Source organism: Electrophorus electricus, chromosome 26 (assembly GCF_041902795.1).
Source record: "Electrophorus electricus isolate QZ-2024a chromosome 26, ASM4190279v1, whole genome shotgun sequence".
In the NCBI taxonomy this organism is placed as follows: Eukaryota; Metazoa; Chordata; class Actinopteri; order Gymnotiformes; family Gymnotidae; genus Electrophorus; species Electrophorus electricus.
Genome location: NC_137522.1, coordinates 8,665,776 through 8,693,734, shown reverse-complemented (window position 1 = coordinate 8,693,734; position 27,959 = coordinate 8,665,776). Strand labels below are relative to the sequence as shown.

General features: G+C 48.7%; 1 protein-coding gene across 3 annotated transcripts; it reads left to right on the top strand.

Annotated features, from left to right (window-relative positions):
• Nucleotides 1-310: 310 nt before the first annotated feature.
• On the top strand, nt 311-23,993 carry midn (midnolin). Of its 3 annotated transcripts, none has more exons than XM_081708141.1 (8): nt 311-744; nt 4,969-5,197; nt 6,476-6,563; nt 6,661-6,723; nt 13,244-13,615; nt 13,726-13,846; nt 13,969-14,313; nt 20,819-23,993. In XM_081708141.1, exons 2-8 carry the CDS (start codon nt 4,977-4,979, stop codon nt 21,079-21,081), a joined length of 1,473 nt encoding a protein of 490 aa, XP_081564267.1. In that variant the 5' UTR covers nt 311-744; nt 4,969-4,976; the 3' UTR covers nt 21,082-23,993. The 3 variants fall into 3 exon arrangements, with proteins under 3 accessions (XP_081564267.1, XP_035379270.1, XP_035379269.1); XM_035523377.2 differs by lacking the exon at nt 311-744 and adding an exon at nt 1,619-1,728; XM_035523376.2 differs by lacking the exon at nt 311-744 and adding an exon at nt 2,502-2,890.
• Nucleotides 23,994-27,959: the final 3,966 nt, after the last annotated feature.

Sequence of the window (27,959 nt, the reverse complement as noted above, 5' to 3'; positions counted from 1 at the left end):
CCCTCTCCCAGCCCACACACACCCCCTCAACCCTCGCGCAGTGTTACCCCACCCTCCTCTTCCCAGAACGGGATCCTACTCTGGCACCTCCTGTGTCATGTATTTGCTGCGCGTCCCCCCTCAAAGCACACAGGCTTAGTTTACAATGAGGAGCCGTGTCAAATGCGGACGCTTAAAGTACCCTTTTCTAAGAATCACTGTTCTTGACAGGATTGTTGTTCATTCCCGTTGATACTGCATGCATTCGGCTTATTAAACCTTATGTAAATATTTTCTGGACGCATGAAGCTGCACCCGAAGCCCTAATACAGAATATGACTCTGAAAGGAGGAAATGAGAGCAGGTTTGCTGGCACACGGGGCGGAGGAGAGTCCCGAGAGGGCGAAGCGGTCTGGACTAAGGGAATAATTGACGCTGTCGTTGGCTGCAGTGAGCTATCTTTAGTATCCGAACGGAAGAGCTTGAGTGAGCGTCCAGAGGTGCAGGCAGAATGAGTCGCCTCGCTGGCCGCGGAGAGGAAGGCACCGTGACTGATAATGGCCTTTTCTGTCAATGATTAGATTACTGCCCCCCGAGACGGGGGCACAGGTGAGACGTCCGCGTGCCTTTCAGACGCCGCGCGGCACCGCTCTCGAGAGTCAGGCGTCTGATTGAATTAGCTGAACGTGGGACGTTGCTGATCCAGGCCAACTCAGGATTAGCGAGAAAGAACTCGGGAGCATGTGGGCAAATGTGTGTGGGTAGGTAAGTGGCTGGTAGATCAGCGTCTCTGGAGAACAAATACTGTAGACCAACCGACATTTGATGCTAAAAAAAGATCGTGTCTTAACGTATTTCCTGCGCTTCTTTTACTCCCAGGGGAATCTTAAAAAGAATTATCATTCAGATAGAGGGTACTGCATCACATTGTCCATTGTTCGCATTTGTCTGTCCAGTAAGGCTGCCGGTAATTTGCAAGTCTCGATTGTCAAGTTTTGTTTTGTTTTTTTCATGACTATCACTTTGTCATGGTTTCACATTAAGTTAATTTGTGAATGACGCTATTTCAGCTATAACACCAAAAACAGCAACATGCAAATGGCTATCCACATTACACCCAAAGATTCAATTTTCACTTCACATTTTGACTTTATTTTGTCATAATTTCACTTTTTTCCCCCACTTTTCTCTCGTTTTATTTACTTAACTCTAAAATATCAGACTGTGCTTATCATTATCTGTTTGTGCACTGTTATGACCTAATATGGTAAATGTTTGAGCCCAGACATAAGTTATGTATGAACATTACATTCCCACAGTATTCACCTGTGCTAGTATATTACCTTTCACCACCAATCCAAACAATTGTGGTGGTTTGACAGATATGTGGGCTGTGAGTATTACTCTGTTAGGCAGGAATGCTGTTCTTCCACATACAAACATACACCCCTATGTGTCCCCACAATTCAAAGACATGCAAGTTCACATATAGGCACTGAGTTCATATATATATATATATATATATATATATATATATATATATATATATATATATGTGTGTGTGTGTGTGTGTGTGTGTGTGTGTGTGTGTGTGTGTGTGTGTGTGTGTGTGTGTGTGTGTATGGGTGGGTGTAACTCTGATATGTATGTGTACATTGTCATGCGGGAGAGACTCTGTGGTTAGACTGTAGCCAGTACCAGTGCATCCTGTGTGGTACCCCGGACAACATTTTGCTCGTGCTGAGACAGGTGAGTGCATCCGAATAGAGGAAAACCCTGACATGCTTTGTAAGACTACAAACCTTCAAACACACTTTTTACATTATAGCCTACTTATATAGTGTTTATAAAATGCTTTTGGTCATTGCTCTATGGTAATCTGTAGCAATGCTGGAAGCACAGCATTGGCTTCTACCTGGAAATAGCCTAAATTGTTTGAATAAGCAAAGGTGGTTGTAAGATCCTGTGATAAAATAAATTTTGATTAATATTCTACTTGATTTGTCTTTACAATTTATCTATATCTTTTTTTTTGCAAAGGTTTACATTGCTTTACATATTAATTTCGATTTATGTAACGTTGCGATAAGTTATTGTCGTCATTTCCAATTAAAATTAGGAAATTCGAGCGCAGTCGCAAGATTCGTGACGCCATATTAAAACTTACTTTCGTCATTTCTCGTTTAATTTGTTGCCAGTCTGTATACATTCTACACTGGAATGTCACAGTAACAATCAAACTGTTGTTTATCTCCGTGGTCTCGTGTATCCAGGCAATATGTTTTGCTGGCTTGTTTTATTATATTTTTTTCCCAGATGTGTCGTCATGACTGGTTACTCCTCTTACATCCCATAGGCGTGCTCTTCGCTTACTAAGCGACTTCTTAAGGTGGTTCTGTTTACTGTTTTTCGCTTGGGAATGAAAAACCGTGTATACGCCCGTCTTCCAGTCTGCGGTGATGCTGAATTAGAATTGCAACATCACAGCGAGATCTTGTTTAACTCTAGTTTTATTACGCGTCTTTAAAATGGAAACGAAAGGTTTGTTGACACATCCACTTTAAATCACACGCTGACATCGCAGTAATACTCTCCGCCCACTCTGTGAGGAGCCCTCCACTCCGACTTTATGAGTAGACGTACCTGCATGTTCCAGGGAGCAGAGCAGTCAGGCTGGAACTGACCTGGAATGCCGGTATCTACGAGAAGGAAAGAGATCGCCGCTCTTCACCTGACAGGCACATAAGTGTTGTGAAACTAAACTGTAAAATTAGTCACTTTGTGGAAATAGGGAACTGTCGCGGATCAATTTGAGCTATAACAGATTCCGCTCGATACATGCCAAAACTGGGGAACGCTGAGGATTCGGAAACTTTGTTGCGGAACTTTGATGTTTTCGTCACTTTAATTGGTAAGTTTAATTGTCAGTGTCTCAAATGATTAGACTATGGATCCTCGTGCTACATTTAGTGTTTAAATCGAGACGTTGATGTAAAAGCCAGATATAATACTTGATCGGCTGTACAGGCTGTTATCAAGATATCTGAGCTGAATTTCAGTCGAAAGAAATTCGAATTAAAGAAGTGTTTTCGGACTAGTAGTGTTCACTGACTTTGAGAATCGTGATTATTCGGGCAAGGCTTATCAAAACCGGCGACCATTAACAATAATCGTCTCGGAGTTTTTAAAGGTCCACTGCCATATAATAATCGATCATCGTTGCGTTGTGATAGACGTGTTCATCTAAAATAAGATCTGTTTTACGACTTGTGATAGATTTGATTTACATATGACGAGGGGGAATATACATGTCTGCAGTTTTCTCTTGAACTAGGCATCAAAGATTATTCTTTTAGGCTCCGATCCGAACCGATGGACGCTGTTACATGTAACCATTGACAACCGCATAGAGGAACTATTAATTGTGTCGATTATGGAATTAGAGACATATGCCCTCGTTTACCACTGGTAGGCGATCGAGTTTCCGTTCTGGTTTCAGGAAACTGTTTAGAACAGACCGGCGCGATACTGACTGTGGCGCGCGTTGCGCTGGCGTTGTGTTTTTGTCTTAACAGGACTGCAGAAGGCCAGCGTCACTGCAATATTCAGTTAATGTCATTGCAGTAGGCAATTTGGTTTCTTTTTGTCCTGAATATATAATTATGTATGATTCTTATTGTTTTCTCGATTAGGGGCTTTCTGCTACGACAAATATCTAAAATTAGTCTAGTTCCGTTTCGAGAAGCGATAATAGCCTAAGTTGGTTTTACTCCAGTGTGTCTAGGTCTGAATATCATTGACATTGTTCTATTTCCGGACTAACTATAAATGTTATACGACATTGATCAGTGACGTAAGTGTCCAGTTCTGTAGTCTGCCCAGCCTTGAATAATCTACAGTACAAAGTGTTCTTTGACGACGAATATCTTTTTACTGCCCTGTCTGAATGGCGATAATTATAATCGTAATCTATGTAGCCTAGTTAAACTGGACTCGTCTCGTTGTCTTGTATAATGTCGGAAGAGTGACAGTATAATTCTATGTGTACATTTTATGGTGAAACATGAAGGTCCAACTCTTTAGTAGACCAAATCTAACCTCAATTAATTTGAATAGTATTCTACGTGGGTTTATTCTGGCGCAATGCCAGAAGGTGGCTCTGTCTAAAGGCATATGAATAGTACCGAAACAATCCTTGTTATGCTCGGTTCCCTTTTGTTATTGTGGCAGTTTACATTATGAATGGTTTAGAATTGGTGGAGTGGGCGGGGACACCAGGGTTCCTAAGAAGATTTAGGCCTCGCCTACTCAGATGGGATTCGTCCTCAACGAGGAAAAAGATGTGGGCCAGAGGAAGGGGGCGGAGCCTGTTCTCCACGTGGGTGTTCTTGTCGCCCCGCAATTGGCTTAAATAATGACGTATTCGTTTGCGCTTCGTTTGATAGGGCAGAGCAGCGGCGCACTGTGGGTGTAATCACAGCGCCGTGGCAGCCAGATACATTGTAACGACGCTCGGCGGACGCGTTTCGGCGGACTTCTCTTCGCGAACGGGACGCGAGGCGTCGCAGCGTTAGGCTCTTACTTTGTCTCTAGAATTACCTGTACGGTTTACCGAAACTGACAGCGGTTAAGGACTACAGAGTGCGCGATGCACGTTTTATTTTGTAGAAAGTGCAAGCGGTATTTGAGTTTGTGAGGATCCGTCCGTTGTGCTTGGGCAACCTAAAATCCAATATTTTAAGAACCCTCAACCGCCTTAAAAAAAATTTAAAAATCTGGATAGCCTCCGGTGGACCTCAACATATCTACAAAACAGGAATAACTCTTGTTTCATCCGCATACTTTCTGGGAATATTTTCGCCTTTATCTACTCTGGAGCGGCAAGGAAGCAATAACGGTTTCTTTCGCTGAAACCACCGGGACCAACACAGAGGACTAACCGTGTGTATTTGAACGCCCCACGTCGGCTTGTCTCCGTGCTGTATACAGGCTATCGAATGGACCAACATCCGAGCGCCCGGAGCTGCACCAGCCGCGGAGCACCGTCCTGCGAGGCCGTCCCAAGCGAGCCCCCGATGAATTTGCACATCCATTCCACAACCGGCACTCGTTTCGAGCTCTCCCTTCCCGCGGAGGAGACAGTGGAAGGGTTAAAGAGGAGGATTTCTCAGAGACTTAAGGTGCCCAAAGAAAGACTCGCGTTGCTGCACAAAGAGACGTGAGTATCAGTTCGACAAGTTGGGTGGGCTTAAAAATTGTGCTGTGCATGAGAAAAATGTAAATGGCTCAGTGAGCCTACGCGCAGTGGTGGCGTTTGCCTCATAGGTGCCTCATTCAACTGTAGGTGCATTCGCTTTGATGCATGTAGCTAAATAAATAAATAAATAAGCTTGGAATTTTACACTGGTTGTCCGATTTGAGAGGTTAGGTAGAGCTCTGTGGGTTTGCAGTCTAAGTTTAGTACTGAATGAGAGAGGTCTTGCACCGGAATTCCACTCGCTGGTTTGAAATTGCAGTTATCATCCGCTATCATCTACTTTCATCTATTATACAATACAGCCGAAGCAAACACTGGTCATGCATATCAAAGCTTCACCAGATATAGCTGGATGAATCCCACGATTAGAATGATTTTACACGAACACCCAGTGTGTCCGATGAAGACTCAGTGATGTAGTAGAATATTCCTCCATAACGTTGAAAAGGGAGGCAATGTTCGTTTCAGTGAGCTCTTCAGACTGCCTAACAACAACACAACGGTGGTAGAACTGGGATGAGAAAAAGAAGCTCTCTCCCTCTCTCTCTCACTTACAAATGACCCCTAACAGTTGCATTGTTTTTGCCTTGAGTCAGACCACTTTAACAGCCCCCATGAGTAATCAGCACCAAATTACATCATCCTTTAAAATCAAGGGCCCTGCTAAGCCTCTTCTTCTTGGTTTAGGTGCCTTCAGGCAAAGTACCGGGTCCCTTTGTTCACTAGAAGGTGACATTTAGCTCTAGCACTTGCCGACAGGACTAGATCAGCAGAAGGGGTTTGGCCCGGCGGTATTGTCTTTTCTGACAGGGTATTTAAAGCCTTAGGCTTTGTTACAGAACTATCATCCATTGCTGAATTATAGTTTGCAGATGCTGTATTTTCCAGATTGTTCCATGGTTTAGTTTATACCTTGAATAAAGGTGCAAGTACAGCAAAAATGTGCTCTTGCATTTAAGTTTCTTACCCATAAAGCAAAGCGATGGAAACTATCTGGTAGCAGACGGAATATATTTGCATGAATAAGTTGCTGATAAAACAGCAGTGCTAGTCTGATAGTGGTATCTGTCACCAAGTACAGTGCTTACAGTTCATCATAAACATATGTCATGATAAAATAAACACCCTGTATCCATTTTTAGTTTGACTTAATGCCAGTAAATTGAAGAAAGTCACTTGATTTTTATTTTATAAGACCAGTAAGCTCTGAATGCTCATGAGTTTTAATGTTCCCTGTAGGCGCCTGTGTTCAGGGAAACTTCAGGACTTGGGCATTACAGATGGGAGCAAGTTAACTCTCGTTCCAACAGTTGAAGCAGGGCTAATGGTAAGAATTCTATTCACTCAGTACCATATCTTTTTATCTCTTGCATAATCTGAATGCCCCTCCAGAGAAAATGACTGTTGATTCTCTTTCCTTTAAGTCACAAGCGTCGAGGCCTGAGCAGTCAGTGATGCAGGCCTTGGAGAGTCTGACCGAGACACAGGTGAGAGGTCACGTGTATTCTTCAGATAAGGCGTGTCCCTGCAATGGGCTGCGTCGCTTTAAAATATATGTATATATCTCAACTAAAATTGTGTATAGTGCCCCACACTTGGTATGTATACTTTAAGAACCACCTTCCAGTTTCCTGGCAACATGTCTGAGCTGAGGCAAGCCCAGGCAAACTCCACCTAAGCTCCCACTTCAGTAAGACCCCAAGCCTCTTTGAAAGCAAACCATATGCTTCCAGAGTCAAGTTGCTCTGAAATCATTTCAGTAGATATTCTTGTTTAGCACAGTGACTGCCTCATGGTGTCCTGTAGAGGTTACTGAGGAACTCTCAGTAATGGAGCGCATGGACCTGCAGTGGTTGCAGTGACCCGGGTTCGACTCCTGGCCTGGTTGCTGCCCGTGTGGAATTTGCGCGCTCTACTTGCGTGGGCTTCCTCTTGATACTGTAGCGTCCTTCCACATTCCAAAGGAGTGTAGGCTAGGTCAGCTGTGTCCCTGCATTGGCCTGTTGTGAATGAGCGGGCGTATGGGGAGTGTGTGGCCGTGCATGCGGCCAGGAACCCTGTCCGGGGTTGGTTCCCTTTTTGCTGTCTGCGCTAAGGGCTTATCCTTCCGCCAACCCCCCGGTTTAGAAGATAAGTGCTTTAGAAGATGAATTAAACATTGCTGGTGAAACACAGGCTCTCACTTTCCCCAGTCACTCTCCAGAAGGTATATTTACTCTGGAGGTCCTTGTGGAGAGAGGGAGAGAGAGGGAGAGGGAGGGAGAGAGAGAGAGAGACTCATTATGATAAAAGAGCAGTATGAATGTATGTGTATGAGTGAGAGGAGGGGTTAGGTTGGGGAGTGCACCATTCTTCTAATGCTGCACGCCTTCTCACAGCAGCTGCAGTGTCGGCTGGTTCCTAAAGAAAGGTTCTTCACATGACTCTGGCCCAGGGCCTCCTCTGACAGCCTGCTGGTAGTAAAGAGTTATTGAGCTGCCATAATGATATGTTACTTCTGCTCCTGTATTTTTCTTTTCTTTTGATGAAAGACATTTATCATCTTTTGGCTAAGGGCCTTGTTATATATTTCAGCGGTAAATCTGTTTGTCTGGGAAGGTTTTTGCGGTAGACTGTATCAGTGAAGTTCTGAAAATACAGTGGATGCGAACCTTTATAGTACTGGATGACTATAAATAGGAGGTATGAATATTGTTTGGGGAGGAAAAGATGACTGATCATTTTTGTCAACTTGTTTCAGAGTCTCAAACGGCATTGAGTTTCAAGATACGATTCAGAGCCAGGTCAAACTGCCTAGGGGTGTGTGTGTGTGTGTGTGTGTGTGTGTGTGTGTGTGTGTGTGTGTGTGTGTGTGTGTGTGTGTGTGTGTGTGTGTGTGTGTGTGTGTGTGTGTGTGTGTGTGTGTGTGTGTGTGATGTGGGGGGAGCAAGTAGATCAGGTTATGTGCCTGGAAGTGTGCTCATAGAATTACAGCTGATAATACCACCTTCCAGCAGCGTGATTCCACAGGCCTCAGGCACAGAGCCCTCTGCTTCCAGAGAAAAATCTATCTTGGACTTCCATGTAATCAGATGGAGAGCGCTTTATGGAAAAGGAAGACTGGCAATGATTGGAATAGTATTTTTCCCTTGTTACTCCAGCTCTGTAATTTGAGGCTTCTGCGGTTTTTCGTGGCTTGGTGACGTCTCGAGTTTTGTCTTTTTTTTTTCTTTTTTTTTCTTTCTCTTCATCGTCAAACACAAGGAAGGAGAATCCTGACCAGGGCGGGCGGTCCTTCTTTCTAATTTCTCTTTCCCTTCCAGAAGGATGCAAACAGGTACTATTCATTCAATTTAAACAGAGGCATGAAATCAAACACCAAAAGGCTTTAATGTGGTTAACGGCAGGCTCCACTGACTCACCTGCCCAAATAAGGACCCGTGTCATATTCCCCTGAGCGTTCCCTAATTGGAGTTCTGTACGCTGACCTGCAGCTGCTGGCAGGTACCTCGTTCTTTGTGCCCTCTGGGTGTAGCACCGCAGTTTGCCTCTCAAAGCCAGAGCTTCCCTACGGCCATGTCATGGCTTCCTGCTACGTCCCCACCTGCACTACCGACACCCACGGGCCGTCTTCCTCGGAAATGAGCAGCAGCGCTCGTCGTTGTGTCTGAAAACGGCCAGATGCGAATGGTGGGACGAAACAATATAGGGCGAGTCGCCCTCTCCCGTCAAGCTTCTCGTCATACCCCCCCCCCCCCCCCCGGCCGAGAGGAGGAGCGGGGGAGGGGTCGCGGCAGACGCGTATTGTCAAAAGTGAAGCGCAGGCTGAGATGTTTCTGCTCTCCCCGCTCAGGTTCTCGTGTGTGTGTGTGTGTGTAAGAGTAGCAGGAGCGGCAGCGGTGACTCAGAAAGCTGTGTATTGGCAGCGTATAAAAATAGAGCGACGGACTCGAAGGGCTCGCGTGACGTGGCTCTGCTGGACAACCATGACGTACGGGAACTCGGATACAACAAATTGAATCAGAAATGTGAACGTTCCTGTTAAGCTTGTAGGATGGCTTGGCTGACAGGAAGAGAAGTTTGCTTGGCAATATTCAATCAGAAATAAGATGAACGTTACACCGGTCAACAATGATTTTGCTTCCTGCACGAAATACATTATGTATGTTTGCGTGCTGGAAATGTGTTTTCAGAATTTCTCCAACACCCATAGTGATTTTGTTTCAGTACATTCCCATTTTGTATAGTATGGAAAATTAGCACCAAGGAACCTCTGTGTTGGCAGACTGCTGCTCAACATTAAAGAAGGAGGTCCCCGACGCCAAACACAGGCAAACATCTTGTGTTGTGCAATTTAGAAGTACATATTTAAGTGCAATAACAGCTTTGTTTATGAATAAGTAATATACACTTTATGTAAATCTTATTTGCCCCATCACTTGATAGAAATATTCTAAAGACAGATTCAAATTCCTCCGTCTGTCTTTTAGTTTGTGGGAGGAAAAAAGTCCAAATTTTGCTGCCCGGTGTGATTTTGAGTGTGTCCAGTGACTTCCCACATGTCCTGCTCCCTCCCAGCCATTATAAGTGAAGGACGTAGCTTTGGGACTAGCCTCATGTTTGGCAAAGCTTAAAGGAGCGACAAAGTATTAGCTGCAAACGATGCCATTGTTTGTGTGCCTGAGGCTTCACCCCACAACAGGCCATTAGGGTTGGAACCGATGGTACGACGTCATGGTGAAGCACACAGAGCCGTGCTGTGGGATACAGCTGCGCCTCACTATTGTGGACATGAGAAACAAAAGTCTCTTATAGCACTGTCTCGCACCCGTCCCAGCCAACTGAGGATGAGTCATGAGCGGAGCAGTCTTCACAGTGCATATTTCTGATCACACAGAAGGCTGCCCACGAGGGAGAGAAGCTCAGCAGGACTTGAGAGCAGTCTAAGTGGATTGCTTCTTTGTAGTCGTTGGTGAAACCCGAGACGATTGATTGTTGGATTCGGGTTGGGTATGGAAAAGACGGACAGGGATGGTGGATTTAGCAGGCTGCGTGTCAGCGGAGCCACCGGTCGTCATTCAGGTGACGGGATCCGGGCCTGCCCAGATCTCTGGCCACGGTCCCCTTCTCTGCCACTTCGGAGCATTGCTGCCTTTTTAGGATTTGGAAAGGGATGCAGTCCACTGATTATTTCGCTAAGGGCTTGTTCCTGCACTCAGATCCACCAAGTCTCTTTGTGGAGACTATTGACGGCACCACCCCACCCCAGAGCGATCAAAACCCACACATCAGTGATGGGGGTTAAGTAGCCAGTTCTGAACCTTCTGCACGTACTTGGCCCTGTGACAGAGCGTCCTGTGCTTCCTCGACTGTACTTTTCCTTGTAAGTGGCTGTTGCCCTTCGCCACTCTGCCGTGGGCGGCAGGTCGCTGGTCTCAGGCCGGACGGCGCCGCTACGCGCTGACTGCTGGGGCCCGATTTGATGCAAATAGCAGCAGTAGTAGCCCTGGACGAGTTGCTTGAACCGCAGAGACCACGATACGCAGTGCTTTGGCTTCTGATCTCACGGTGCGGGGGCTGGGAGGGGACAGAGGCCTACTCTCACTGAATATTTCATCAACATTGAGGTGCATATCCACTCTGTCGTCCCCACAACCCCCCTCGCGTACCCTTCTCCGCATAGCAACCACAGCCCACTGCAGAGCAAAATGCCACGGTAACAAAAAACAAAGCAGTCAGGGCACGAACGGCAGAGAAATGTTAGCTGGGGATCCCGGTACCGCGCTCTGCCGTCGCGATCAGCCTCCTTGTCGGGATATAGCCTCTCACCTCGTGTCTGGTTCCGGGCCTTTCCAACGGCTGGGGCTCTTCTCGAAGGTCGGTCGAGTTCAAAGCCCTTTCAGCCCTCGTCGTTGGAGCGCTGCCCGCCGGCTCTGCCGAAGCCCATGGCCTTTAACACAAAGGGCCATTTGAACTTTGAGCCGCGGTGGAGCTTTCCAGTGCCCGACCCGTTCCAGGTGGCACAGAGATCGGGCCACCAGCCGGGACTCGATATGCCGGCCCGGACGGCCACGACGGCCTTTGTTCCACCCACAAAGTCTGCGCTGCCTTTTCTGACTTAAGCCTCTTGGGTATTTGTAGACACAGGTCACATGTGCTTCCCTCATCTGCTCTTCAGTGAAAGGAAGAATGCTGAGGTCTAGGAGCTGACTGGGACCATTCCTAGACAGCTACTGCATGTTCTCCATAATGGCTTTCTAATATATTTTGGCACCTTTTTCCGTTCCTTGGTGTGTACCCCACATGTGAAAAAGAACTGGGGTTTTTTTTGGCCATAATATCAGGAGAGACGAGAAGACAGTTTGACATTAAACCCATTTCCCCCGTAGTGGTCAGCTGTGTTGTTTTTTTTTTTTTTTTTTTTATATACCAGAGCTGTGTGTGGTTGAAGTATTGGCAGACTGGCCGAGCTGTTCTGCCGTGGGGGAATGTCTCGCCCTCACTGGGGCCGCGGTTACTCCCTGCTCGGGGTTTGCACACTCTCTCTTATTATGTGGGTAGAGCGACGGAGTCAGCGAGGCTCTTTGACTCAGCCCGAGCACCAAGGCTAGCGTGGGGTCTGGCGTGCCTACTCACCTACTCAGCACTAGAGAACGTAGCGCACCAGTGTGAGCGGCTGCTTCACGCGCTGCTGTCACAGGGGCTCTTGCTCTGCACCTGAACCTGTGGGCTGATGCAAGCCACCATGGCTGTTTGCCTGATAGCTGTCAGTCAGTTCACGGATTCTCTCTGCCCACCTCCTGGGTGACTTATCGCTGACCTTTGCACGGAGTTTCCCGTCAACCTCAGGCTGAGGTTGTTGGTCTCACGTTCAAATGTAGTGATAAAGGCATAAGGAGACACTCTGGTCTGATTGAAATGCAGTGAGGAACCTTCCACTCCCTTACTACACAGGTAAAAGGTCAGTCTGAGATTGTTGAAAACAAGCTCTTCATGCACGGGCATGTCTTCAGATGATACTGAAAATAAGATGGCGGCCGGACCCCAGAGAGGCAAGAGGTTTATGGCAGGCCAGCTGACACAAGGCTGCTAAAAGCCCAACAGATCTGAACCATCTCATGTTCACTTCAGGACTCCTTTGCATAAACCGCATTGCTCTATTGATATGAACATGTCTCAAATATTTTTAAAAACTCTGTGCACGTGAACATGTTGAAGGTACTTCGTTGAGCAGGAATAAGAAAAGCTTTCCAGACTTGGTCCCTGCTCTCAAAAGCCAAGGAACTCAAGTGTCTTATTTAATCTTTTATAAAGCTGCACACTCAGCGTTCTGAAACATCAGCATGAGGTTCGAACCCAGCTAGACGACTCCTAACCTACATCCACGGGGAGACCAAGACGGACGTTAATGAAGGTGTCTGAATCTGAATAATTAGAAAAGGAGGGATTCTTTCAATAAAAAGACTGTTGTTTTAAGGTCTGTGTCCTCCTACCAGACCAGTAAGTGGCAACGGTTACAAAGGAAGCCTGGGGACAAGAGAGAAGTTGTTATGAGTGTGGTGGGCCAGCCAAGTCCATACAAGCCCTGTGTGCTTCTCTTCCTGGTCTGTAGGGGTCCGAGCCCCCAGGCTTGGCTCTGCTCCCCATTCTGGGCACTCCTAAAATGGGCAAGCCTTCCAGATCCGCCCCGACCCCTCGAACAATCCCCTATTATGTTGCTAGGAGGCGAGTGGCTCTGTATCCTGTTTCTGTGGTGGATGTTTCAGGCCCAGGGCCAGACAGAAGTTGGCCCTTTGTGGGTGTGCTGAATGGCAGAGTTCAGGGCCGGGGGAGTGTTTGTGTGTGTCAGTGTGTTTTGTATGCGCGCGCACACGCGCACGCATGCTTTTACATAATCGCACTCGGCCCTAAACCGCCATTCACAATTTTGCATTCATTCGGCCGTTTTGCCAAAGCTCATCCGAGCTACTAGCTGTGCATGGGGAGATTCCTAAATCCTCCTTTCTTCACCCCACTTCCTGCTCATAGGTCAGTGACTTCCTGTCTGGCCGTTCTCCTCTGACCCTGGCCCTGAGAGTGGGCGATCACATGATGTTTGTCCAGCTGCAGCTGGCGGCGCAGCACTCGGGCGGACAGCAGCTGCAGCACCGGCACATCGTCTCGCGCGGCGCCCCGGACGGCCTGGCCCGGGTCTCGCACGGCCCCCATCCGCACCCGCACCTCCCCCCCAGCCCGCTCAGCCCCGCGCCCTTCCCTGCCTCTGCTCCGCCCGCCTACCCCGCCTCGGCCTCCACACACTGCAGCACTCTTGGTCACTCCCCACCCATCCCAGACGGCCTCCTCCGGCACCAGCAGCCCCCATCACCCAGCAGCCCGAGCGCTGCGGGCCCCTGCCCCGAGGTAAGGCTCTGTTGTTGTTGTTGTTGTTGTTGTTGTTGTTGTTGTTGTTGATCATACGATGACATGGGATGAGTGGTACTGGCTTGAGCATCTGCCCTCGTCTTTCGCAGGCGAACTGTACCGCTCGGGCCGCGAGTAGCTGCACCGTTCCCCCGCGCTCTCGCAAACCAGGTGCTATCATCGAGAGCTTCGTCAACCATGCTCCAGGGGTCTTCTCCGGGACATTTTCAGGTATTCGGTACCACCGTTTCAATCGGGACGTTTGTCGTTGGGTGTCCCACAAGCGCAAAGGCCTTGCGAGGACGACTGGCCTCTGACCGTTTGTCTCTGCCTCCTTCTCTCGCTCCGTGCAGGCACTTTGCATCCGAACTGTCAGGACAGTAGCGGTCGGCCACGGCGGGACATAAGCACCATCCTGCAGATCCTGAACGACCTCCTGAGCGCCACGCGCCATTACCAGGGCATGCCGGCGTCGCTGGCGCAGCTCCGCTGCCAGACGCAGTGCGGCGGGGGGGCGGCGTCTCCGGCGCCCTCGCCCCCGCCCTCACCGCCGGCCACACCCCCGGCCATGCCCGAGTTCGCCGCCGGCCTCTCCCCCAAAGCTACCTCCGCTCCGCCAGTGAGCCAGCCCACCCTCCACCCTTCGCTCCACCCGCTCGTCCAGTGCCAGAGCCAGGTCCGGATGTGCAAGCCTCCTGGTGAGTAGCGCGGGATTCGCTTTACGATGACATCTTTTTTTTTTTCTTTTTTTTTTTGGTTTGATTTGGTTTGTGGGGTGGAGCTATTTTTAAAAAATTTAAAGGGTGACTGAAGCTGAGACGCAGCCGAAAACCCAAAACGTGCCTAGCATGAGAACACCCCTGCGTCCCACGTAGTGGATGAGGCTGATGTGAAACAGAGGAGGGCTCGTAAGGAGGGTGCTAGAGCAGCGGTGGTACTATCGTGAGGTTCCAATGTTCTCGTGCAGAAGACTCATCCACTCAGCTCTCAGCAGATCCGGCTTTGTCTGCCCATGCGGACGGTGTCGGGTTTCCTCCGGGAGAGGATGAATAGGGGGGATAGCTTTCAGGGGCGTGTGGTAGATTCCTTGCTGTGTCTCCAAAAGTTGAGGCAACTTACTTCAGCTGTCAAGCAACAAAAAGCTCGGACAAGGGAATAACCCTCATGTCTGCGGTTAGGGCCAGTAACACTACAAATGTGAAAGAGCGCCATTGGTTGCTAGAGGAATCCAGGGATTCTTGACTTGTTTTTCAGTTTTTTGGGGGAGGACTCCATCATTCCTTTGCACACACTGCTTCTGTCATCAGTTTTCCTTTGTTCCACTCCCGCGTTTCCAGTCAATGGGCCATCCTACTCTTTCCACTCGGGCTAGCCAGGACTTGACGCCCCATCTGTAAAAGTCATCCAGGCTCTGTGATCCAGGCCTCCTCAATGACGCCTTGTGTGTGGGTTTTTTTGTTTTGTTTTTGGTCGTTTTTTTTTGTTTTGTTTTGTTTTGTTTTTTCTTTTTCTTCTTTCTGCCTCTAAATAGAGTGATTTATACAAGACGCATGAGCTCACAGAGAATGCTCTTTGTGTTTGGAACTGTACAGGACGGGGGTGTCCCTACCAACAGTCCATTCATAAAAATGGTCGGTTACATCCGGTCACCGACTGCCTACTAAGTAGTTGGTGTTTGTGTCTGTGTTGGGGTGGGGCGGGGCGACGTGAGGGCGGGGCCTGTATGTGGGGGTGAGTGGCGCTGGGGCTTTGGGGGACGCGGGGAGCAGGTGACCAAATGGCAGAGTCACGCTCTGAGGGGTCTTCATCTTTAGCGCCTGGTTACTGGCTCACTTTATGACTGTTCTAGTCATCCCAGAAATCTGCCTGAATTCCCTGCAGGAATATCCTGGGAGGCACAGAGCTCAGTGTGTTCTGGGTAAGATGGGTTCCTGGAAATGTCACATACTTGTGCTGTCTCCACGAGGTCTGCGTTTCTTACCCTGCCGTGTGTGTGTGTGTGTGTGTGTGTGTGTGGGGGGGGGGGATGCAACTGATCCCCTACGTTTGACCCTCTTTCACTCGAGGCCCTTGGCCTTGGACGTCTCTGGCCTCTCCAAGGGCTGAGCGGGGCAGTCTAGGGGTGGGATTAGATTGAGTCCCAAGAAAGGGGAGGTCTGCGCATGGGGCTTTGGTTAATGAAAGCTGAAGTCCTGCACACGGTGGGGTCCTGGTGCTCCCAGCCAAGCGCTGGCCTGCCCTCTGCTCTTTGACCAGAGCGGGTAAATGGTCAGTTCTGTTACAGTGCCACGGAAAGCGCGGAGGATGAGCTCTCCTCGCTCTCCTCCCGTCACTGTCTGTCGGGTCGGGTTAGTTTAGTCTGGGCTCAGGTGGAGTTGCATTTCAGACGAGAGGGAGAACGCGGGCGAGCGAGAGGGGGAGCGGGGTGGTGACCGCTCGAATTCCTGGAGAAGTGCCTTTAATCCTCCCGATCGCGAACGCGCCCAGAGCCCAGAGCACTTTCGGCGCACCAAGAAACGTCACAATCCCGTCGCTCTTTAGCCCATTCGACTGTCACAACCCCACCCCACCCCCGTTGCTATAGGGCCCTGGCCTGGCCAACCTAAGCACCGTTGAGTCAATCTTTCCCAGCACAGTCGCGTCACTGGTGGGGGAGGATCCTCCCCCGCGAGCTGCCTGTTCTCAGCCGCATGGCCGTAGCCGAGCTCGGCATCCAGGCCGCCTCTCCGTTCGGCCCTTTAGTGCTCCCTGCATGAAAATAACGGCCATTTGAGGCACGGGGCACCCGTGGTGTCGCTGACGGCGTCATCCGCGAGAGGTGCTCGGGGGCGGAGGGGCCGCGCCGCCCCCCAGGCTACAGGTCCAGATGGTCGAGCACAATGAGTGTCCTGTGCGGCGGGGCTGTGGGTAAGCCCGCTCGCTGGCCTCCAGGGGCGGGGCCGGCTTCCTCCAAGCTCTCTAAGAACACGCAGAAGCTGGATCACGGTAGTGGCCTCTGATTCCAGAGCACAGCTGGGCCGTGCCCTGTACCCGGCACGCCGATACACAGGGGCTGTAGGATTGTTTGATTGGTCTGTAGCAGGAAAGACTGTGGATTCCCATTAGAGTAGTCTCAGTTAGGTTTGTCATGATCAGTCTTGCTCCTTACTAAAGGTATTTTATAATTTGTGTTTGTAAGGTGTCTATATCCTATATTCTACTTGTCTACATTTACAAGAAGACTGCTGATCTGCTGAGCTATACCATATATTTCTCAGAGCAGTTGGTCTTTATGAATAGCTGTAGATGTACGCAAAACATGTTTTCTGAGGCAGAGCACTCCCCACACCCCCTTTATGAGGATGCTTGCATCCAAACTCAAAAAGATCAAAGAACTTTTCTAGGAAAACAAACAATTCAAAGACGGCTCTTAACTAAAGCTGATTTTTAATGGATCAGTAGTGGGAGGAGGTTGAGTTGAGCTGTTCCTCCAGTGTGCTGGGGGTTGAGTGGAGCTGTTCCTTTGGAGCTGTTCCTCTGGTGTGCTGGGGGTTTAGTGGCTGGCCTGAGCTCCCTGCTAACCCTGAGGCTCCTCCAGCTGGTCTGCAGCCGGGTCTGTTCCACTGATTGATTGAAAATCTCTGTCTCTCTCTGTCACATTCTCTCTCTCTCGCTCGCTCGCTCTCTGAATCTCTGTGCATCTCCGGCTCATTCCCTTTCTATCCTTCTCTCCTCTCTCTCTCTTTCTCTCTCTCTCTTCTCTCTGTGTTCTTCTCCTCCGCCCTCCCCCCCTTGCCCTGCGCCTCCCTGTCCGTTTGTACTCCCTCATGTGGCAGTCAGCAGGAGGCTCTTCTCTAAACCCTCCAGCCTCTGCGCTGTGATCGATACATTCTCATGCATCAGCCTCTTCGCCCAGGTGCATGCTGGGAGCCAGAGTCGGCTGCCCCGCCCCCTCTCGAGGCGCCATTCTGCCACTAGTCAGGCCTCGTCATGGCCTTTGTGTGTACGCGCCCTCTGCCCCGACATTCCAGGGGGGTTCGGTGTAATCTTTTCCAGCCCCTTGAGCTTGTTCACATTTTGCCTTCTTTTTTATTTTTTAAATGTCCCTCAGAGGCCCCTGTTGAGGTGCTGCTGTGGAGCGGTGCGTGCGTGTGTGTGTGTGTGTGTGTGTGTGTGTGCGTGTGCCCTTGCGCAGCCGAACAGCTGCACGGCAGGGAGCCTGTGCAGTTCTGCCCTCTGTTCCACTCCACCACCCCCCCCCCCCCCAACCCCCGTGCTGGTTTTATTGTCCACTGGGTGCAGTGTGTGCTTTTGAGGACACTGCAGTACCCAGCTCACGTGAGACGATGCAGCGCGGAGGCCGTGGAGGAGGATGGGAAGGTTGCGGAGGGCGGTGGGGGTGGGGCGTGTCCTGTTTTCAGTTGACACCCCCCCCTCCCCCAAGCGGTGACCCTGCTCTGTCTCCGTGTTCATGACCTGCCCTCGTGAGCTCATCCGGGTCCCGAGTCCGAGCAGGCGCTGGGGTTGGGTGCGGGGGGGGAGAGGGGAGTGGGGGGAGCTTTTAAAAGCACGAAAGAGAAGAGCCAGGGAGAGAGAACCGCGAGGAAGGAGAACATATTCACTGCTCGCCTTTGTTCTCCCGTGCTTCTCTATCCAGCCCCCACCCTGCCTGCCCGGCCTTTTCCCCGAGGCTCTCTCTCTCTCTCTCTCTCTCTCTCTCTCTCTCTCTCTCTCTCTCTCTCTCTCTCTCTCAGGCAGTGCTGCAGGAAGCCTGTGTGCTCAGCTAGCCCTGTCGCAATCTAATGATTGCCCCCATGGCCATAATCAGAGAGGGGGGCGTCTCCCGTCAGAGGCAGGGCAGTGCTTCTCGTCCGGGGTGCGTGAGCGAGCGGAGGCGTGGGTTTAACTGCAGCCCCACCCTTTCCCGCTCCACCTTCTCATGTGCTGACGATTACCTCCACGTTCCGGAGGACCAGCCAGGCACCGCCCACCACGTGCGGGAATGGACGCCAGATTCACACAAGCATGTGCTCCAAAAAAAACCAAAAAACCAAAAAAAAACCCAACTAAAAACCCAAAGAAAAGGCCTGCCTTGGTGTGGAAGCGTACATGCTGTTGTGGGCATGGTACAAAGCTCTGCTGTAGCACGCTGTGCTCGGCGTTCCTAATGAGCTTTTCTGGCTGGGGTTTTTTTTTTTTTTCGTTGTTTTTGGATCACCTTGCAGCACATGTGCTTGCATGCAAAGTGTGTGCGAATGTTCGTGCGTGGGGGGTGGGGGGAGTCTTTATTGGCCCCCGCTGTCGTGCCCCATAATCAGCACTGTCAGACAAGCCTGACGGGTCAGGGGCGAGGCAGGGGGTCACCTCTCTGTGCCACACCATGGATAAAATGTTGACTGGGAATTGTGAAGGGGGGAGATTACAGAGCAGACCAGGGTGGAGCAGGGCACCCCGCACCACCCGCCCACCAACCTACTGCGTGGGCAGCAGTGAGCGGATCTGAGTGAGAGGTCACGGTCACTTCTCTCGCCCGAGAGCCCAGCACGGGAGCTCGGGTGTTAGTCACGCAGGCACTAGCAAGTCATTCTGGGTAAGCATTTTTCCACGGCAGAATCGTACCTCCACCCCATGAAATGGAAAACAAAACAAAACAAAACAAAAAAGCTAATTAAGTGCAAAGGGAAATTGAACCCACACAATCTCCTGTTTTCATTCTCATATGGGGAGGGGGAAGGAGATTGTGATTGGGTGCTGCCACACACATCTGACCCCACCCTGCACAGAGCGTGCAGGACGGGTAGGATGCCACAACAAGCGTCTCCCTAGAGGTCATTCCTAACTCCGCTAACTGCGTGCAGGAGGAGGATTTGTGGTCGGGGCTTTTGGGGCTTTGGTGGGGTGTGGGGGGGGGGGCGTTGGGGAGGTCTCTCTACGTTTGTGTGTGTGTGATTACTCGCTCAGTGCGCTGAGGCCAGGTGGGGGAGGGGCCCTGTTTGGAGCCTGGCTTGCTTCGCTTACAATTTCCATTCGCTTGCATTTTCTATTGAAAGCCAATAGCCATGTCCTCGCCAAGAGATGGATTGCCGCGCTAGAGCTAAGGTTTAATCGATAGGTCTTTTTAATTTGCCATCGATCCATGTTAAAAGCTAGTGTGTGTGTGTGTGTGTGTGTGTGTGTGTGTGTGTGTGTGTGTGTGTGTGTGTTTGGAGAAGTGCAGCCAATGAAAGATGGTCTGTGCTTTGGATTATTGACATTCTAGCCTGTTATTTCATTCTTTAATTCTGGGATAGATCCTAATGGAGCGAGCTAATAGATTGCGGTTGCTTTTCCCTTCCATCCTCCTGAATATATTTATAAATGAAATTAAGGTTGAGCAGAATAGTGTGGTCTGATGCTAAGGGCAGAGAAAACCCTGGAGACTTTTTTTTTTTTTCTTTCAGTAGGCACATCAACAGCTAAAATGCATTTAGTATTGCTGCATTGATGGAAAGTGATAGGCCATAGATATTTACCTGGGAATTCTTTCCAGTTCCGTGTGTGTGTGTGTGTGTGTGTGTGTGTGTGTGTGTGTGTGTGTGTGTGTGTGTGTGTGTGTGTGTGTGTGTGTGTGTGTGTGTGTGTGTGTGTGTGTGTGTGTGTGTGCAAGCGCAAGTATATGCCTTGCAGGCACTCCTGATGCACGTACAGGTTTCAGGTCTCTCCTTGAAAAACTCAAGGTCATATCCATCTGCACGTGTTGAACAAACCGTTCTCTGATAAGGTCAACGGAAAGGATGCTCAACTGTACACCGCGATGCTTCTTGTTGATATCAGATACTGCGAGCCGGTGTGTGTGTGGGGGGGGGGGGAGAGTGTGTGTGCGAGCGCGTGTGTCTGCAGGGAGTGAGTGAGGGCGAGAGAGAGAGACAGAGTTTCTCTCAAATGCATCACAGCTCGTCTTTTTAAAAATGTCAGCATCGCCACTCCAGCCTGAGTGTTTTTCCTCCAGGCCGTGGCCTTGGTTCTTGCTGCACAGCCTCGGAGGAGAAGTGTCTGAACTCCCTTTCTCAAGCACTGAGTCACCATGAGCTCGATCAGACGCGAGATGAATCTCACTCTGTAGCGCCCCCCCCCCCCTCCCATCCCATCTCCAACAGAGACCGCCAAGTTGTTCGTTAGGAACTGACTCTCTCTCTCTCTCTCTCTCTCTCTCTCTCTCTCTCTCTCCTCCTCCTCTTCCCGCAGGAGACCGGCTGCGGCAGACGGAGAACCGCGCCACGCGCTGCAAGGTGGAGCGGCTGCAGCTCCTCATGCAGCAGAAGCGTCTGCGGCGGAAGGCGCGGCGGGACTCGCGAGCTCCCTATCCCTGGCTGCCCAATCGCAAGGCAGCCCGCAGCAACAGTAACAGCAGCATGTCGAGCGACGGCTCTCTCGACCTCGACTTCGACGACTCCGTGTGGAAGCCCGACGTCAAGGCCGACATGAAGTCGGAGTTCATTATGGCGTGAAGCAGCAGGGCGGAGTCGTGCCATCATTGAGGGTGGAGAACAGGCCCGGGGAGCCGGGATTCATGTACAGGAAGGGGAACCGTGTGAGACTAGAGTCCGGCATCGACCGAGGGTGGGGGTGGGGTAGGGGGACAATTCAAAGTGTCGTATGCTTCCCTTTGACCACAGACTCGTTTCACAAAGGGAAGTTCAACTGACTTTTACCACGTGTCCCCCCGTCAGCCTGCGATTATGGAAAACGGACTGAACCGCGTTGAGGCACGCCGGATGCAGACGGGACCGATTAACGATTGAGAGCGCAGGTGCTCACTTTTGCAAGAAGTAATCGCAAGAAAGGAACACAGCGAACTTTAACGGTGTCGGGGTTAGTTTCTTTCCCGCCTCTTTTTCCAAGGAGAACACGGGGGTCGGAAAACTACACAGGGCAAAATGCAGCCAGCACAGTGTGACTCACACTCAGGCGCTGGTCTCGCTGCCACCCCTGGGGTTTTGGGGGGGTTTTGGTTGTCTTTTCTTCCCACAGTGGGGCATTCACAGTTAAGAGCCATGAAGCAGATCTCAAATTCTTCATTTATGCTTTTTATTGCTATTAATCAACTTACTATTTTTGAAACAAATATGTAGCATTACCCGCATAGCATTCAGGTTTTTGATCTTATGGACGTGGAGGTTTTATTTGCACGTCTTTTTGATTTTCAGTGGATTGTCAAAACATGACTAAGAAAAAAGATACAATGCCTAATCGGAACCTCGAAACTTCATCACAGCCCAGTGTAGTAATTTAAAAATGTGTTATTCTGAAAATGAAAAAGATTTAATAAAAACCCCACCAAGACAAGACATGGCATGAATTGTATAGTTAGTCAGTTTTCATACATTTAAAAAAAAAATCATCTTTTGTTGTCCTGTTTTTTATTTAAAAAAAAAAAAAAAAAAAAAAATCAAAACTATTTGCTGAATGGATTGCTTAAAGCCATGAGATCAGTCATTTGACTCATTTGGCTGTGTAAACATACATTCTACACCATTTCTTAATTTTCCCTTGTATCTGTGTAGAATGGGTACACACAGTTTGAATATGTACACTGAGCTCAGTCAGTCTTGCAGCGCGTTAGGTTGCCATTGATTTAGTTCTCCAAGATGATCAGGAAAGCATCCAATTAGAGTTTACATACCTACTCGAAGGTTTCTGACCCCATCCTTTCACGTGCTAAAGATCCTGTCTTGTCTATGTAATGGTAATCTCTTGAGAGAACCTTTTGCAAACTGTTTTTGAGTGATTTGCCCTTATTTAGGCCCCTCAGTCTGTGTTAGATCAAGAAAGACGACTGCACCCAGTCTTCACCTACTCCATAGTGCCTGCGTGGCAGATGGGCAACGCTCCGATCAGACCTTCCAGGCGGGCTGTTACGTGGGACTTCCCTTTGCATGCAAATGTATGAGTTACACTCATCTCTTTTGTAAGGAAAAAAAACTGGTGAGACTGGTGCTTAAAAGAAAAAAAAATGCATGAAATCAAAGGAAAAAAAATTGCTCTGCTTGGGATTTGATAATTTAGAAACGATGTTACATATCAGTGGCGAATTAGAACCTTGGGCGGGAGTTCCTGCTGCCGTTATGCAGTATTCTCGGATCATTCCCGGACTGTGAAGTGCAGTGGAACGCCAGAGCACCGCCTCGTCCCTGACACCACATCCCAGGATGGAGGAAGGCCAGCATCTGCCCCTACTGTCTGAAAACTAGAGTTGAGAATTCAAAAAGGAGAAAAAAATGAAAAGAAGACCATGATTGCACTCACTGAGTTTGCAATGAGATTACCTGCCTGAGTGGAGCCTTGTCTGTTTTTCTTCTTTTTTTTCAAGTGGCCTTAACTTTCACACTGACACACTCGGGGACTGGGGGCCGGCCGGGGTGCCGTTTTGTTGTTTTTCATCCTTCTTCGTTTTGTCAGAACACAGTTTTCTCTGATTATCTGGGCAACTCTTTGCAGATCTTGAAGGTGGAGGCTCTAATATGTCAAGGCTTCTGTGCCTTAAAAAAAAAAGCCCTTCAGTGAGTGAGGGGGAAAAAATTCCAACCCTTGCAGGCTGGTTAGCATTGATATCATACTGCACTGGTAGAATATTTGATATTCAATTTTTTTTTTATTTGCAAATATATTCAGCACTACCTGGAAGAAAGAGGAATGGCTTCAGGTTTCATTAATGTGTTTTCATACATTTGTAAAATCAAGACCATTAAACCTTAACCAGTCCTACCACCAAGACACTTAAATGCAACATATTTACACAAAAAATGATCAGCAAACCGAATAAAGCAGTAGTGGGGACAATGGCTACAGCGACGAAGTGCCCCAATTTGGACATAAGATGCCCCGAGCCACCCCAACCAACCCCATCCAAAAACAGTTTTTAGTTTCCATATATGTATTAAATATACTCTGTGCGTGCCTCACCTATATGTGAAATGAGGAAGAAAAAAATACGGGGGGAAATGGGCGAGCTGATCTGAGCTTGAACGTGGTAAGCGGGGGGGGGGGGATACAATACAGTTTGTTGAAGTTCACATCATTTAAGTTGCCTGTTCTTTCTTGTAGCCAACAATTAAAGATAACAAGAGTCAAAAATACAATGTTCTAGCTATAGACCGGTGTAGCACATGTGTGACTGTATTAATTTATAAAACCAAAATGGTAACTGTGAATTATGTATTTCTTTGTGCATTTTTTTTGAAGTGGGAAGAGGCGAAACGGGCATGACCATGCCCCATTTGTTTTGTGGAATATAATGGAAATAATCAAGTAAAAAACAAAAAGAAAATATCTAAATATATTTTTTTCTTAAGCAATACATTTCAGTGTGACTTGTGATAGGACATTTTCTTTTTTAGGTAATAAATTGAAAGAAAACATCTTTATGGTCTGTGTCTGTGTCATTACTAATGAGGATGGTTGCACCTAGAGCCATGCTCTTAAGCCAGGCCCCGTGGGCTAGAGAGGCTCTGCTGTAGATTATATGTCGCACTGAACAGTGCGTGGAATGCGATGCTATTTTGTTATCCTGGGCTAAATATACCCAGCATGCTCAGATCCACCACGTATCCCTGCATTGTCCCCATACCGTGTCCGTCCGTACGTTCGGGACCCGTCCCGTCCGGCCGCACGGCAGCACAGATGGGACGAAAGGATACGGATGCTCGAGGAGGACCGGATCCGAGACGGAGTCCACTAGGGGGGTTAGGGGTGTGGGATGGGGGCGTGCTGACAGATCGGGGTGAGCGCAGCCTGGCCCAGCAGGAGAAGGAAGTGTGGACAGCGCCCAGCTCTGGCAGGCGGAGCGCCCTCCGGCCTTGCAGCCGATTGAAGATGCTGGGGGAATAATGACATGGAGCAGGGATGCACAAACGTCTACGAATGCAGAGGAGAGATGCGGAATTTAAGGCGCAAGGTCTCATGTTGCTGCAACGCCAGAGAAAATGAGATAATTAGAGGTTTAATTTGGACATAGTGGAAGTGCTCACCGCCAATCATACAGTGCATTCACTGGAAATCCCAACACGCCATTTCGTCCAGACGTTTAAGTTGTCCTTTGTCTGAAAATAGGGAGCTGAAACAGTAGTGCGCACTAAAGCACTAGCAGAATGCTTTGGCATTATGTATCTACATATCTTCTCATCATCTTTCATCACTTGGTTTGCTTCCTTCTGTTCCCAGGTGCTCAGTGGCCAGTGGATTGATAATGGCACTGGTTAAAATCTAGACACTATTCCTCTACCATAAACCCTTTGCAAATGTAACTAGCTCACTATCCTGGTAATTGAAAAAAGTCATGCCCAGACAGGGGCTTTCTGTGCTAGTCATGCAATGCACTGCACGTCGTTTTTGTGTTTTATGAAGAAAAAGAGACCTGCTTTTGCACTGATTTTGAATCACTATGGTGCTTCATCCAGTCCTTGTCTCAAGATGTGCCTGTTCTTGAAGCTTCTAGTGGTCTCCTTTACAGCCTCGGATGAACAGTGTTGGCTCCTCGACTCTTAATAGGCCGGTTTTAGCATCTTTGGCGTGGCTTCTGACAACATCGTGCGGAAGTATTGCACACTGTATCTAACGCCACTGTCACAGAGTGTAACCACTGCTTAACAGGCAGGGTCAAAGGGACAATCTTTCAAGTTTCCAGTAAGGCTAGTATTTCGGTTAAAAGAGTTTCCCAGAACAGACGGCCTGGTTTTGCGACGCATGCAACTGCCTCCACATTCAGCTGCTAAGACGCTAGCGTGACGCGGCGAAGCGCGCACTGAAATCGAAACTAAGCGCTGAGGCGCAGAACTGCGCCTGAGGCCAGCGGCACCCGATCGTGTGATGATGGTGTCCGCGGGGTCTCCCTCCGCTTCCTCCTCCTCCTCGGTGGTTGCAGAGCGAGGCACAACTGAAGCGGGTCATGTGACAGTGACTTTCAGCGACGTGCGCCCTTTGAATGCCGCGCCATGGAAACGAAACAGGACGGCGTGGCATTTAAGTGCCACTTCATTGTGGTGGCATTGAATGCACTGCGTATTGTTATACAGAAACTTCAAAAGTTGTTGTTTTTTTTTTTCTTTTTCTTTTTTATGTCAAAAGATATTGCGCTTTCATTACAAAAAAATCATATGACTAACTGCAACAGGATCACAGAGTGCAGGAGACCTGACCTGTCACGCTAAATCATAAGTATAGTGGAATCGTTCCTGAACATTCTCTTTGCTTTCCACCTCTTTTCACCTGCTTTTCAGTCCTATGTGTAGCTGAAGGCATGTTAATCTGGTAAATCTATCCCATTGACCTTACTTACACAGCTGTTTCAACTAAACCTTTCATTCATTCAAGTTATTTTGTGTGTCAGTGAGGTCCCAGACTGCATGACAGCACTGGGGTTATGCTCTTGCTATTCCAGCTGTCCAGACCTATTACTACCTACTTCTACGCCCTTCTACCAACATCAGCGGAGGAGGAGACCGTGAGATTGCCAAGCCAAGGACGAGGTATGCAGCCGGTCTCGTGACGGCAGCGCTGCTGCACACAGGCCCCCAGGAGACAGGTGCTGATATGCAAAAGGCCTTTCTTGCATGCTTTACTGTGTATGAGTGTGCAGTTTCATCCTCCCACTCGCAAGTTCCCACCACGAATAAAGAAGTCTCAGCTTTTTTTCGCTGATCGGCAGGCAACGCCATCTCGGAGGCATCTGTAGAGTACACTTATGAGTGGTCTGTCTGCCAGTGCTCCGTCTCTCTAGTAAAAGGAACGTCGTGCAGATGCAGAACCGTATGCCGGTGACCTTTAGTGCATGTGATGACACCACCCTTGCTTCAGGCTCCGCTGGCCCACAAAGCCACAAGCATATTAATAATGGCTGCCCCACTACACACACTCACAACCCCTGTGTGTCTCTTTTACCGATCATGACAGCAAAGCCTGACCTGCTGCTGTATGCATCTCAAACCACGAGCAAACCTCCATGTTGTGGCCCAGGTGTGTGGACCAGTTGGAGGCTGCCGAAGTTCATTGTCTTTCTGGTGTAAGCTTACTCTCTTTCCATTAAATGGCAAGAATGCTACTACAAAAAAAAAAAAAAAAAAAAAAAAAAAAAAAAAAAAACTGATCCTGGATCAACACTTAGAAGCAACTATTATTGACACAGGATACTGTAGGAGTCGTGAAATGTAAATGAAATGCACTTTTCGGAAATGTACAAAAAGCGCTGAGATCACTGCACTGACACCACTTGCTATTGTGTGAAGATTTGTGACTGGGTGTGGTACCAGGTTCGAGCCGGAGATGACACTCGGGCTTCCCGCCAAATGAGTGTCACTGCAGATGACTCCAGATCCGTAATCACTACGATGACAGCAGGGAGGGCGAACGGGTGTGGGCTTGCAGAACCAGCCTGCGGGTGGCTGTCGTGCAAGAATACGCAGGTCTCTGAGGTTTGGTTAAATGGAAAACCCAGAGAAATCACACACGCTGCAGTGCATCAGCCTGTGAGGTGCCTTCTTCTTTCATGCCGAGATCAGAAAGGAGAGATAAAAGAGTGAGAAAGAGAAGCACTATAGCGTTAACGGCGCAGCAGGGTCATTTCACAAAATTAAACTGGTACCAGTGCAGTTGTGGACACCCTCCTTTCCTATGTGCCCCCGCAGAGGTGAAGAATAATGTGTGTGAGAGGTGGCTTCTTTTGCTGAGATGGAGGTGTCCCTTCAGAAGATAATGATTCTTTAAAATGAGTTTTAAATGGCAGACAGTTCTGAGGGTAAGGCAGGAAACACCATAAGAAAAACCCAGCAATTATAATAGAAGATGCTGATATCTGTGCATGTTACCCTCACCGAGTTCTCCTTAGTCTTTCTGCATGATCCCAATGAAGAGCAGGTATGAAAAGAATCCCAACTATCTGCTTCCTCTTAGTGCTGCAAATTCCTTTAACGCAAATGTCCATCAACGGTAAATGCTCATCTAAGGATCTGCGGAATGTAATTTCAAATTATTTTCTCCCACAAATGCACGGAATATCTAATTTTAAAAGACTGTGTCTGAACATAATACCCTGGTGTTAGGCTGGCGCGGATGTAAGATGCTTGTCTCTGATGATTTGAGTTGTTTTGATTTAAGGGTAAATAAAATCATTTGACAGATCAAATTCCTTTTGTGTCCAAACTTTCAAGCTTCATTTTTGTAATTTCTTTAATAAAAAAAACCTTCTTTCCCCAGCAAATTCTGATTTGCCTGAGAGGAAAAGAACATACTGTATGTCTGAGAGGTTTATAATCCATTCAAGCAGGACTCTTGAGCTCAAAGTACGCCCAAGCCCTTTTATGGTAGTGTACACAGAGCTTCCACAGACCCAGCT

Bases quoted from the DNA above. Each gene is read 5' to 3' on its own strand.
- midn (XM_035523376.2), top strand. From the start codon at position 2,818: ATGCCAAAACTGGGGAACGCTGAGGATTCGGAAACTTTGTTGCGGAAC. The intron at 13,847-13,968 runs GTATTCGGTACC...CGCTCCGTGCAG, and splicing joins CTTCTCCGGGACATTTTCAG to GCACTTTGCATCCGAACTGT. The intron at 14,314-20,818 runs GTGAGTAGCGCG...CTCTTCCCGCAG, and splicing joins CCGGATGTGCAAGCCTCCTG to GAGACCGGCTGCGGCAGACG.